Raw genomic sequence first — 14,872 nt, forward strand, 5'->3', positions numbered from 1 at the left:
AGCCCTGGCCTATTTTATTTGATAATTATATTCTACTTCTATTTTAATTTAGTTTATATTAAATTTTATTTTATTCTACCTTTTATATTATTCTACCGTAATTGTCTGTCGCAAATCAAATTCCTTGTATGTGTAAACTACTTGGCAATAAAGACCTTTCTGATTCTGACCATCATGTGTATACCGTTTACTTTTACTCATAGTATATACTCTGATTCAAATTATTTATTGCCTATATTTATTGTAACGTATAATATAACCGAACAGACACTCAGGATTCACTGAAATCTACTGTGTTCGCTGTGGAGTACATTTCAATGAGCTTCAGTCAGCTTGTACAGACAGGAGCTCAACCTCATTGACTTTGCATTGGTTTGTGGCTAACTATCTGAAGCTAGTATGAGGAACAGCTTGGTTTGTGGCTAACTATCTGAAGCTAGTATGAGGAACAGCTTGGTTTGCGGCTAACTATCTGAAGCTAGTATGAGGAACAGCTTGGTTTGTGGCTAACTATCTGAAGCTAGTATGAGGAACAGCTTGGTTTGTGGCTAAATATCCAGAGTTAGTATGAGGAACAGCATAGTTTGTGGCTAACTATCTGAAGCTAGTAGGAACAGCATGGTTTGTGGCTAACTATTTGGAGCTAGTATGAGGAACAGCATGGTTTGTGGCTAACTATCTGGAGCTAGTATGAGGAACAGCATGGCTTGTGGCTAACTATCTGAAGCTAGTATGAAGAACAGCATGGCTTGTCGCTAACTATCTGGAGCTAGTATGAAGAACAGCATGGTTTGTGGCTAACTATTTGGAGCTAGTATGAGGAACAGCATGGTTTGTGGCTAACTATTTGGAGCTAGTATGAGGAACAGCATGATTTGTGCTGAGTAATGATTCTATGATTCTTTTAGGAGTAAGGCCAAGCAGTAGTCTGACCCAGTTTGTTTTGTGATGTTTGTAGCCTTGTTTTTAGGGCCTTTGAGGTGATTTGGTACCATGAGGTGCAAGCATAGTCGTAAAACCCTTGAATGAGTGCTCCTGTTAGAGTCTTCAAGGTATTCTTATTTACCAGAGCGGTTCTCTCCCCTCCAGGTAGGATTGCATCCAGCTCACTGATGAACTCTCAAAACCAATTGCTTTTAGCTTGTCAATCAGAATAGAGTGATTGATTGACAGTGTCAAAGGCCTTTTGGAGGTCCAGCATGACCATGTATTTGGCCGCGTCCACCTCGTGTTTGATGTGGTCGTTCAAATAGAGAAGGCATGAGTCAGTGGAATGGGATGTTCTGAAGGCAGATTGGAATTCGTAGATTAGCTTTTTTTCCGCAAGGTACTTTTCGACCTGTTCGTAGAAAGTTTTCCCCATAACTTTCAAGATGGAGGTAAGAATAGAAACAGGGCGGTAGTTGCCTGGGTCTAATTTGCTGCCTTTTTTGTGCAGGGGGGTCACTCTCGCAATTTTGAAATCTTTGGGGACGTGTCCCTGTTTTATGGAGAGGTTTATTATTGGGGTGATGGTGGCTGCTGAGTCTCTGAGGAATTTGGAGGAGATATTGTCATGGCCAGTGGCCTTGTTAGGTTGGAGGGCGCTCATTTTTTTTTAACACCTCATCAGTTGTTACCATTTCGAGTTTGAAATCGTCTTTGCGATAGGGCAAACACACCCTCACCTTTGTTTATACTGTTTATTTTTCTCATGTTTTCATATTCAGTTAATTATATTGTTTACACTGTTTATTTGTTTACACTGTTCATTTTTTCCTCATCCAGATCTAATTCTATTGGCTACCGGTATATTTATGTCTTTCTACTATTACCCTGCCCATACCTGTACCTCCCCTCTCCCCCATGCTGCTATGACACCCAAATTTCCCCAAGGGGATCAATGAAGTAACATCTTATCTTAGACCTTTGAATGGTTGCTTCCAGGGGAGGAAATTAGGCCACTTTACTCGCCAATTGCGAGTATTTTTTACGTTTGGCGAGTAATTCATGAAGAGCACTCGCCAGTCTGGCGAGTACTAGTAATTACAAAACAAAACAAAAAAATCATTCTGCAATCTGCTGATTCGCTCACTGACACAAACCGAACTCTGACTCCCCCCTTGATTCCTCCCATTTGCGCCACATAATAATCAGACCATAACCAATGAACATCATCGTTGTACAGATGCGCTCTAAGCTCCTCCAATGAACACTCGTTTTCTAGAAGATGACGCCCATCTAGGGGAAGTGGACATACCACTGCGCGCAGACCTACTAACTCCTGCCACCGGCAGCCGGCTTGACAACGTAGACAAACTTACAAAAACACATGAGTGGATGAAAATAATTGCATGTAGAGTCGTCGCTTTCGGATATCGGTGCGGTCTGACATGGGGGCGAACAACAGCATGCGACGCGTCTCCTTCGAGTCGGATGAGAATGACAAGTCAACCCGCATTTCATTGTATACCTGTATGCCGTGACAATTAAAACTCTTGACTTGACTTGACTTGACTAGCTACCTAGCATGTAACAAGCTACCATAACGCGCATTCAACATAGTGGACGACTATACTGAGCGGCTTTGCTTAAATGCAGCCGAGTGACATTTTATTATTACCGGGTTTCCCAGCATATCACCACTCGCCCATATGCCCTTCACAACGGTGATGTTGTCATATTTGGCATTCAGAATACACCTGCTGAACCCCTAGCGTTGTCGATTCGGTTCCAATGTATTGTCATCTTACAGCACAAGTACAGTACAACCAGAATACATTTGGCATACAACCAGAGTGCAAATGTAACAAGTCAAGTTCAAGTTGTTTTATTTAGCTATTACATTACAGTGAAATGCTTGGTTCTTTCACTGCCCAACCCAGTATTGATTGATTGATTGAAAACTTTATTAACAGATTGCAGAATGGGTACAATACAGTACAGCTCAATACACACAATTGTTAAGGGGATGCAGACCAGATAAGGACTTTAGTCTTGTTTACATCAGGGTCCCCCATTTCAGTCCTGTTTGCTTAATGCCTTGTCCACTTCCTCCACACTCCAATATGTTATGATGAATTAAAAATGGGGGACCCTGATGTAAACAAGACGAAAGTCTTTCTCTGGTCTGCATCCCCTTAACAATTGTATGTATTGAACTGTACTGTACCCATTCTGCAATCTGTTAATAAACGTTTCAATCAATCAATCCCTTCAACCCTGCTCCTGTCAAACCTGCTCTTTCCATTCCCTCCATCATGTCCCCCCTTTCTGATGAATATTTCCTGCACTTAAGAGTCAGACACACATTCCTAGTAGTTGAGCTGTGATGAATGAAAACTTTATTTAACAGATTGCAGAATGGGTACAGTACAGTACGGCTCAATACATGCAATTGTTAAGGGGATGCAGACCAGAGAAAGACTTTCGTCTTGTTTACATCAGGGTCCCCCATTTTCAATTCATTTTCAATTCATCATTCAGTATAACCTAGACCAGCCCAACCCAGCATCTTTCACTGCCCAGTTCAGCCCAACCCAGTCCAGAATAGTTCCCTCTTTCATGTTAATATGTGATTTAATGATGTAATATTTTGAAGAGTAGAGACAGTGTGATTAATTTACTATGATTGAAAATCAATTTAGACGAAGACGTACAAAGAAGTAATTATCACAATTAGCGATTTTTTTTGTCTGGTAAAAAATCTATTTGGCTGGTAAAAAAAATCAGATACCCGCCAGTTGGCTGGTAAGCCAAAAAGTTAGTTTCCTCCCCTGGTTGCTTCACGTTTAAAGCCCTACCTTCTGCATGGACGGTGAATTCAGACATTTGAACGGTTGCTTCCGATCGTTCAGCCAACTTCTTCCTGTCAGTGAAAATAACACAAAGTGCTGTTAATATTATTTACACAATCTGTCTGATATCATGGAGGGCTTTCATTACTATGGCTATATATAGTCACATAATTTATCCAACATTTTAGCCGGGCAATATGATTGGTCGATACATGTAGGTCCTTAAGTTTATTACTTCACATTATTAATATAATCTACTTTGCAATATACCATAAATGAACACATCAGTGATGCTCTGTACAGAGTAATGTATGTAGCGCCAGCTCGTATTTTCAAGCACTTTATTCAAATTCCAGGCATATTCCTGACCTTAAAAACAACAACATTCGAGTTCCAGTATTTAAGGATTTCAAACACCTGTACGTTATGGATATTCAAGTGTTTTCTGACTGGCCTGAAGGTTCAACACCAATCAACCACCAATTTAACATTATTATCAAAGTGGTATTTGCTTTTGTTAAAATAAGTGGTGATGGTACATGCTAGAATAATAGCTCTACATTCCAACAGCCATCACTGATATAGAGTGTCTGGTCAGTAACATGAGTCTCCCAGTCCCTCCACTCTGCAGTAAACAGCCATTCCTGATATAGAGTGCCTGGTCAGTAACATGGGTCTCCCAGTCCCTCCACTCTGCAGTAAACAGCCATTCCTGATATAGAGTGTCTGGTCAGTAACATGGGTCTGACTGACAGCCATCACTGATATAGAGTGTCTGGTCAGTAACATGGGTCTGACAGCCATCACTGATATAGAGTGTCTGGTCAGTAACATGGGTCTCTCAGTCCCCATGTAGACCGGTCTGGTTATCGGAACATGTAGACCACTTATTTCAACAAGAAGATAACACTAACATTTTCCACTTCATGGATAATATAACCACTTCCAAGACTTGACCACTGTGCAAAAACGAAACAAAAAAAACATTAATAAAAAGACCAACTTGAAAAACTTGAAGAGTTAAGTTAAATACACATGAAAGGCCACATGACAAAGCATGACATTCATTCTTTCTTTGTGATACCAGGAAGAATCTATGAGCTGCGTACCTCTTCCTTCCTCCCAGGGAGCTGATGGCTTCCAGTAGCTTGCTGTGCCTCCTCTCATCATCGCTGCCTTCCTACAAATCACATCACAACACTTCACCAGGTGCAATTTAAGACATGTTAACCCTTTCACTACCCCACTAGAAAGGGTTAACCATTTCACAGCCACATTATAAAAGGGGTTTAACGCTTTCACTACCACACTACAATGGGTTAACCCCTTTCACTATATAAATATGAGATATAAATGATGTTAGAAATAGGCCTATGAGTACATTACCGGTAATTACATTTGAATAGTAAAATGTATTCATTTAGATAGTATTTTGTATACATTAGTCAAATTAATAAACAACGAACAAGTCTTATTTTTATCTCATGTAAGAATAAAAGACTTTCATTCAAAAGATATAGCTACAGTACCTTGTTTTATATAATGTGTTAGTATTACTGGTAGGTACTACTACTAGTAGACTCCATTCTGGTCAGATATACTGTAACTATGCTTGTTTTCTTTATAAAAAAAACTGACTAATGTTCAAAGGATCTTCCTAAAGTGAGTCTTGGGAAGAGGAGGGGTCATCTTATATGGGGTCACAGTGTTTCCCATTAATTACCTAGACTGTTTTTAATATTTGTTTAGATATAAAGCTTGCCAATAGGGATGCAGCATCAGTAGTATTGGCAGTGGTAGTAGTCGTAATAGTAATCCAGTATATTTTTTTATTTTCTAAAAAATAAACCAGTTCAACACAGGTTCCACTTTTGCTTAATTTCTTTGATGGCTCAAATGTATGCTCTAGTCCCGTGGTTCCCAAACCTCTCCTCGAGACACCCCAGCCGTTCCATGTATTTGTTAAATTCCACCACCAGCACACCTGATTCAACGAATAAAGGGCTAGTTAAGTTGAATCAGGTGTGCTGGTGGTGGAATTTAAAAAATACATTGAACGGCTGGGGTGCGTCGAGGAGAGGATTGGGAAGCACTAGTCTAGTTGATTTTGTGTTTTGAGCACAAAGTTCATCATAGATCTAGCCTCTTTATTTTGCTCTCAAAGTGCACCAGATTGATGCATTTTACTTTAAAATTTACACACACAAAAAAGTTCCGGATGGGCATGCCCCCGGACCCCCCTAGAGGGTTGGAGGTTCACCCACCACAGTCTAACAAAATCCTGTGGGAAACACTGCCAGTGTCTTTATTTCCACACTGAACTGGAGAAACTCACCTCATTCTCACTGGCTCTGGCCTCCAGGTCCTCCATATCCTCCTTCCTCCCATCATCATAGTCATCATCGCCATCGTCAATAACTGACGTCAGGGCTGCAGCACTGCAAGGGTTAAGGTTAGATAAACCATAGATGTTATTGATGAGCTAGGGCTAGATAAACCATAGATGTTATTGATGAGCTAGGGCTAGATAAACCATAGATGTTATTGATGAGCTAGGGCTAGATAAACCATAGATGTTATTGATGAGCTAGGGCTAGATAAACCATAGATGTTATTGATGAGCTAGGGTTAGATAAACCATAGATGTTATTGATGAGCTACAAGGGTTAGATAAACCATAGATTAGGCCTGCCACGATAACAAATTTTGCTGGGCGATTAATTGCCCCCGAAAATATCGCGATAAGCGATATTATTGCGACCGGTTAAAAAAAATTTTTGAGAAATTTATTTCCCAAAACTTTTATTTTGAAGCCCACCGCTCCGTCTTTTCCGGTTTAAGACTTTTATTTTGAAGCCCACCGACCGGACCGGAAGTATTGTTGCGATTATCCTAGCCGACAACTTGTCTCGTCTGGTTGTGTTTTTTAGTTTTAACGTTAGCTACTAACGTTAGATGCAGCTACTACAGGCAATCAACGATGAGGAGGACGCGTCAAAGCCGTATATAATAGAATAGCTGTGGTGCGTAGGCACTGCAGCACGACTCGAAAACGACCCGTTATAATAAATTAATTCATGTTTAACTTGTCCCCGTCTCCAGTGCTTTGACTAGCCCCACCCGTTCATTGTAAACAATGATGCATGTAATTGTATTAACGTTATTCTGTGTTATTCTAACGTTACACTACAAATAACGCTACTTGGTTAAAAGGAGCAACACTATTGAGAAATGTAGGTAAGCTAAATATGTGGCGTTGCTACTGCCCCACGGAGCTCCCGTGCTGTGCTCTGTAGTAACGCCAGCGGCCAACCCACACGGAGAGTGACTGACAAGGGGCACTGGTTCCGCCTCATTAAAACAAACGCGCAAATAGCAATTAATCGCGCCCGTCAAAATCATTGCATTCATTTTAATTATCGCGGCAATTAATCGATTTATTGCTTATCGCGGCAGGCCTACCATAGATGTTATTTATATCCTCTCCAGACCAACAGTAGGGTAGTGCAAATCAAATGTTCCAATTGAAATGTATTCTACATTGGCTGCTACTTTAATGTCATTGTCACGTCAACAATAAGGCTGATCTTCAAATGACATCAAACGATGTTTGCTTCCATAATCTGATAATAATAATAATATTAATATACACACACACACAGAGCACTTTGTGGCCGTCTTCAACTTGTCCCAGACAAAATCCTTCATGGTGAATAAGGGTCAGCTGACTCGGATCGCTCGGCGCGACACGGTCACAGACGGGGGATTGTGTGCCAGACCTCGCTGGCAGGCAGTGGCAGACATTTTGGATCAAAATGGTGACCATGACAGACGCCAGACCAGCAGCACCAGGGGGGGGGGGATACCTCTGTGTGACCATGACAGACGCCAGACCAGCAGCACCAGGGGGGGGGGATACCTCTGTGACCATGACAGACCCCAGACCAGCAGCACCAGGGGGGGGGATACCTCTGTGACCATGACAGACCCCAGACCAGCAGCACCAGGGGAGGATACCTCTGTGACCATGACAGACGCCAGACCAGCAGCACCAGGGGGGGGGATACCTCTGTGACCATGACAGACCCCAGACCAGCAGCACCAGGGGGGGGATACCTCTGTGACCATGACAGACCCCAGACCAGCAGCACCAGGGGGGGATACCTCTGTGACCATGACAGACCCCAGACCAGCAGCACCAGGGGGGGGGGATACCTCTGTGACCATGACAGACCCCAGACCAGCAGCACCAGGGGGGGGATACCTCTGTGACCATGACAGACCCCAGACCAGCAGCACCAGGGGGGGGATACCTCTGTGACCATGACAGACCCCAGACCAGCAGCACCAGGGGGGGGATACCTCTGTGACCATGACAGACGCCAGACCAGCAGCACCAGGGGGGGGATACCTCTGTGACCATGACAGACCCCAGACCAGCAGCACCAGGGGGGGGATACCTCTGTGACCATGACAGACCCCAGACCAGCAGCAGGGGAAAGACAGCAGAGCTACCAGGTGAGCAAACTAGATAACCAGGAGGCGTGTGGCTTTTTCCCAATCCAACAGTGCAAAAATGCGGAAGCATTCGTCACCGCACGCCACTACGGTAAAGCGCCTTTCTTTTCAGGCCCGCTTTGGGAGCCGTCGCGCGGAAATAGGCTGTCTATTGCCATTCTCTTTGACAAACTCTAACCTTAACCAGCTCCTTAACAGCGCCTAAACTTAACCGTTCTAACCTTAACCAACTCCGAAACAATGCCTAACCTTAACCTTAACCTTAACCATGCCTAACCTTAACCATAGAAAGAATATTGCCATTCTCTTTGACAAACTCTAACCTTAACCAGCTCCTTAACAGCGCCTAAACTTAACCGTTCTAACCTTAACCAACTCCGAAACAATGCCTAACCTTAACCTTAACCTTAACCATGCCTAACCTTAACCGGCGAAAGAATACACGTTAAAAAAAAATCACATTAAAAAAAATATATTTGACGGGATTCGAACTCACCAGCAACTAGCTGTAGGATCCACAGCCATGGCGTCTTGCCAATTGAGCTATTTCTGGATACTGAATTTGGGGCGGTGACTTATATATATTGTTAAGGCGGGATCTCATGCGCATGCGCGAGCACCTCGCGAGCACGCCGGCGCACGCACGCACCTGAGCGAGCACGCCGCCGCTGGGCGCTGCGTGAAGGAAAATGAAAGGCGCATTACCGCACGCCACTACGGTACCTCCGGTGACGAATGCGGAAGCATTTTTGCACAGTTGGATTGCGAAAAAGCAAAAGGCAACCAGGAGACATGGAAGTCATTTCTAGACGTGTGATTTTGTGCTGCCATCGGTTCAATCAAAGTGATGTTATCAGCTGACGTAGGATACAGCCTCCTATCTCCCAGTATAATAGCCTCCTATCTCCCAGTATAACAGCCTCCTATCTCCCAGTATAACAGCCTCCTATAACAGCCTCCTGTCTCCCAGTATAATAGCCTCCTATCTCCAGTATAACAGCCTCCCATCTCCCAGTATAGCAGCCTCCTATCTCCAGTATAACAGCCTCCTATCTCCCAGTATAGCAGCCTCCTATCTACCAGAATAGCAGCCTCCTATCTCCAGTATAACAACCTCCTATCTCCCAGTATAACAGCCTCCTATACTTACCTTATATATATAATCCTTATAACAGTGTATAATATGAATTGTCATATCATGACAGATTGCAGTAGCTCCAGGATTTCGCTAAAGCCACCATATTTGCAAAATTGCACCAATATGTGCTGCATACATGTGTAACGGTAACGGTTGTGACATCGTCACCTTAAACTTCGATCCCCCGAGGGAGTTTAGAACCTGTGGTCTATACCAAGAAGTGAACTCACTGCTTTGTAACGTGTCTATGTGTCTTTTAAGGGTGAGAGTGAGTTTAACCCATAGCACCGCTACTCGCCCCAGTCACTTCACAACATCTGAAGTCCATCGTGACTGCACTTTGCGGTACCATATGTTACACATGGTCAAATATTTTCAAATGTGTTACTGGTGATCATTTGAAGGTATACTGCAGCTAACATGTTAATATCATGTTGCGCTGTTGTGTGTGGAATAACTCTCGACAAGCATTGCTCTAACAGCCTCCGGCACGGTGGGGTAGTGGTTAACACTGTCGCCTCACAGGTCGAAGGTCGTGGGTTCGATTCCCGCTTGGGGACCAGGTTGCCGTGTTGCCAGTTACCCAGGTGGAGTATCTCCCGGGCCATTCTGTGTGGAATTTGCATGTTCTCCCCGTGCTCGCAAGGGTTTCCCCTCCGCCTAAATTCTTATCCTAACCCATGTTTGCGATCCGATTGGCCACTGACATTTCTGGTCATGTGACATGTGCACCAATTGTGTGACCGCAAGTTCTTTCGACGGTTAAGCTTAGGCACTCTTTCGAAGTTGGTTAAGGTTAGAGTTCATCTTAGAGCAGGGCGATAGAACGCCAGCCCTGATTCCAAACTCTAACCTTAACCAACTTCAAAAGAGTCGCCTAAGCTTAACCAGTGATAAACTAGGCGTTAGGTCGTTTGCAGGCTGTTCGACGCGGAAATGGGCAAAGACACAGCTCGTCACGCGATTGGGCGCACAATCATGTCACATGACCAGAAACGTCAGTGGCCAATCAGATCGCAAACATGGGTTAGGATAAGAATAGATGCTTCCCCTCCCGATAAGATAAACCCAATGGAAAAACATGCACAACAGATCGCTAGCGCTGTCGTGTCCCTGACAAGTCGGACAGGAGCACTTGGATTGGTCCCCGGCTGCGGCGCTCGCTGCAGCCCTCGTCTGCCCTTGGGGGGGAAGGACGACGGGATGGGAGGTCAGAGAACATTTAGTCAGCGACTCAGTGCTGCAGTGCATGTGTGTGTGTTCCTGTGGGTCGCCCATCGCATGTGTGTGTTAATCTGATGACAAATAAAGACTTATACTTAACCTCCTGGTCCATGGAGAAAGAGTGGGAGAAAGAGAAACAGACAGAGAGGCGCACACACAGACAGACAGAGAGAGAGAGAGAGAGAGAGAGAGAGAGAGAGAGGCGCACACACACAGACAGAGAGAGACACAGAGAGAGAGAGAGAGAGACAGAGAGAGACAGAGACACACACACACACACAGACAGAGCGAGACAGACAGACAGAGAGAGAGACACACACACACAAATCATGTAAAACCCAGATTCGGCTCAAACAAGGGACTAAACACGTTTCGCAATTATGCCACATCAATGTGGAACGCCCTACCTAAAGCTGTAAAGGAATGTGAATCACTACCCACTTTCAAAAACACTCTCAAAAAACACCTACGTGAGACTGCAATTCGAAACTGGCCCCTACAAATGTCCTAACCTAGTTGTACAGTAAATGACCAAGTAAGGCTTTGTCAGTATTCCAATGTACAGTGTAAAATGTGTGTGTGTCCCCTACCCAACCCCCCCCCCCCCCCCCCCCCCCCACCTCCAATGTACAGCCCTCACCCAACCCCACCCCACCCACCCAACCTCCTCCAATGTACAGTTTCTACGCCAAATGTATATACACTCTTTTTCTGGACACTTTTGTATCACAAACAGTACTGTATTTGCAAATCTGATATGTCATAAATGTATAGATGTAGCAGTACTGTCTATCTGTATGTCATGTTATGATGAATTGAAAATGGGGGACCCTGATGTAAACAAGACGAAAGTCTTTCTCTGGTCTGCATCCCCGTAACAATTGTATGTATTGAGCTGTACTGTACCCATTCTGCAATCTGTTAATAAACTTTTCAATCAATCAATCAATCACACACACACACAGAGAGAGAGAGAGACACACACAGACAGAGAGACACAGAGAGAGACACACACACAGAGAGACAGACACACACATACACACACAGAGACAGACAGACACACATACAGACAGAGATATATAGATCGTGCTTGGTTACTTGACTACCTGAATGTTAGCCGTATCAACAGGGACTGCAACAATACATAAAACGGGTATGTTATGTTATTCTAGTTAGCTAGCTACCTTCGCGTTGTGTTTACTAGCCATCTAACTGCTAGCCAGTCTAGAATATACACAGGACATACAGGTGGCCATGCAACAAATAAATAAATACGATAAATAAACCAACACCGTGTGTACTTGTAAAAAAGTTGACATACATTTTCATTCCCGAGGTATCCTGACTTTGTTTAGTAGTTTTCTTCTTGGACTTCGCCATGTTGACTCGCTGGTTCACTTCGGACTGAAACACACGTGGGACCACCGGTCTTTTCCTTCTTCTCTGTTTGTCGGCGGGGCTCAAACACACATAAAGGGGCAGGGCGCCATCTGTCGTACTGGAGGCGACATATTCTCCCTGGTGGGGTGGCCCATAGATATATATAGAACACTAGATAGCTTGCCCGCGCTGCCGGCCAATGGAGAGCGACATCACTGAGCCGCCGCCATCTTGGGCGGGTCAGCCTTGAGTGAGAGTGAGTGAGCGGCACAGACAAAAATACTCATAACTCGCTGAAATATTGACGGATTTACAAACGGTTTGGTTTATTACAAGCATTATTAACGTGGCTATGATTCAAGCGGTTTGTAAAAAAAAACATCTTTAACATTTTTTTTAATAAGTATGCAGTATCATAACTACATCTTTGATGTTTATAGCAAACCAACCCGTTTGTAAATCCGTCAATATTTCAGCGAGTTATGAGTATTTTTGTCTGTGCAGCTCACTCACTCTCACTCGCGGCAGCATTATGTAGCAGTAATCCCCCCCTTTTACCATCGACAACTAGCTCAACTGGCAGCGCTGCCTTGCTGTAGATCCTGTGGTCCGTTGGTGACAAGTTTGATTCCCTTAATTTTTTTTTTTTTTTTTTACGTGCATTCTTTCGCCGGTTAAGTTTAGGCATGTTAACTTTAAGCATAGTATATTGTATGGTACAGTAACAGTCTCTGGAGCGCAACAGTAAGAAGCATTTGCACTGCAACGCATACACCTTACTGTAAATTGTACCTCATCCCATTTCTGCTTTGCACTATAGCGTATTGTATATTGGTACATTGCATTGTATACTGTATGGTACAGTAACAGTCTCTGGAGCGCAACAGTAAGAAGCATTTGCACTGCAACGCATACACCTTACTGTAAATTGTACCTCATCCCATTTCTGCTTTGCACTATAGCGTATTGTATATTGGTACATTGCATTGTATATTGTATGGTACAGTAACAGTCTCTGGAGCGCAACAGTAAGAAGCATTTGCACTGCAACTCCGAAACAATGCTTAAAGCCTAAACTTAACCGGCAAAAGAATGCACGATAAAAAAAAAGAAAAAAAAAAAGTTTAAGGGAATTGAACTTGTCACCAATGGACCGCAAGATCCACAGCAAGGCAGCGCTGCCAGTTGAGCTAGTTGTCGATCATAAAAAAGGGGGGATTACTGCTACATAATGCTGCCGCGACGGAGCTCCACCGCGACAATATTATTAAACAGCGGACCTGTCATTGAAGTCATTGAGGCGGAAAGCGGCGGTGAAACACAGCAGCCTCGCGTTGCCGCGTCCTGGGGCTGCCGCGGGGCGTGGCCGCGGCGGGTCACATGCCTGTCGCGGCCAATCAGGCCTACCCCGGAAATGGAAACGTTTGCGGAACTGATACAGGCGGTGGGGTGCGTTAGGTCGGTCCTCGTCACGTCGGAAATATGAATGAATGAATGAATTAATTAATTAATTAATTAATTAATTAATTAATTAATTAATTAATTAATGAATGAATGAATGAATGAATGAATGAATGAATGGATGCATGAATGAATGAATGAATGAATTAATGAATGAATGAATGAAAACTTTATTTAACAGATTGCAGAATGGGTACAATACAGTACAGCTCAATACACACAATTGTTAAGGGGATGCAGACCAGAGAAAGACGTTTGTCTTGTTTACATCAGGGTCCCCCATTTCAATTCATAGTGATGTAAATCGTGGTATCGTGGAATCTGCCTGAGTTGACCACTGTTATTTTTTTAGGACGTTCGAGTGCAACTTCCTGGTGGTAAACTCTGAAATGTCCGACTTTACGAGTTGACAAGGACCGACCGAACGCACCTTACGGTGGATGGGAAAACTCAACGCATGTCATTAGCGAAACTGACTTGTACAATCAACTGCTTACATTATGAGGAATGTCAATTTCAATATTGTAAATAAAATATGTTCTCAAATTAATAAAAAAAAAACTAGCCAAATCGTTAGCCTCGTTTGACATACAACCAGAGTGCAAATGTAACAGTAAAGTGCGACAGGACAGTAATATACAATGTACAGGATATCAAACTGGGTATAAAATATATAAATACTGCTGAGTAATAGTACTAATCAGATGTATGTACAGGGTTGTAGTATTAATATAATATGTACAGTGATACAGGTAACACTGTAAAATATTTCAGACTTGAGAGCAGTTAATTTACTTTGTAATTACTTTATAAAATTGGAGACATGTAGTTCAAGTTCTTTAATAGTTGTCATACAGAAGTACAGAATACTTTCATACAAAATGCTTCTTACTGTTACGCTCCAGAGACTGTGCTAGACAAGATAGTATCAAATAACATAATAACATAATATAGCATGAATTTAGAAGAAGAAAATGAGGTCACAGTGTTCGGTATAGACATATGTACAATGTTCTGAGTTACCATATAATATACAATACACAATACTATGCAGTGTACTAATGTACAGTACTATCTAGTGCAAAGCAGAAATGGGATGAGGTACAATTTTAGGTACAATTTACAGTAAGGTGTACGAGTTGTAGTGCAATCCTTCATCCATAAATATAAAGTGTGGGGAGTGGGTGCTACAGTGTGTTTGTTTAAAGTGGGTGTGTGCTATAAAGTGTGTGGAGTGGGTGCTACAGTGTGTTTGTTTAAAGTGAGTGTGTGCGTGTGGATGTGTGTGCTATGTGCGTTTGGTGGTTGTTGTTGTGTAGTGTTCATTCATTGTTCGTTTAGCAGCCTGATGGCCTGGGGATAGAAGCTACTTCTG

The 14,872-nt window shown here is 43.1% G+C and overlaps 1 protein-coding gene across 1 annotated transcript in view; it reads right to left on the bottom strand.

Annotated features, from left to right (window-relative positions):
• LOC311233736 (U3 small nucleolar RNA-associated protein 14 homolog A) overlaps positions 1-12,084 on the bottom strand; it is a 105,801-nt gene extending 93,717 nt beyond the window's left edge. Inside the window, exons 1-4 of the mRNA XM_084320738.1 lie at positions 11,978-12,084; positions 6,112-6,214; positions 4,886-4,956; positions 3,783-3,847 (exon numbers count right to left, since the gene is read on the bottom strand). Coding sequence (XP_084176864.1) covers positions 3,783-3,847; positions 4,886-4,956; positions 6,112-6,214; positions 11,978-12,036 — 298 coding nt within the window. The 5' untranslated portion in view covers positions 12,037-12,084. The remainder of the gene's footprint in view (positions 1-3,782; positions 3,848-4,885; positions 4,957-6,111; positions 6,215-11,977) is intronic.
• Between the last annotated feature and the right edge of the window lie 2,788 nt (positions 12,085-14,872).

This window comes from Notolepis coatsorum (assembly GCF_963971535.1).
Source record: "Notolepis coatsorum genome assembly, chromosome: 8".
Classification (NCBI taxonomy): Eukaryota; Metazoa; Chordata; class Actinopteri; order Aulopiformes; family Paralepididae; genus Notolepis; species Notolepis coatsorum.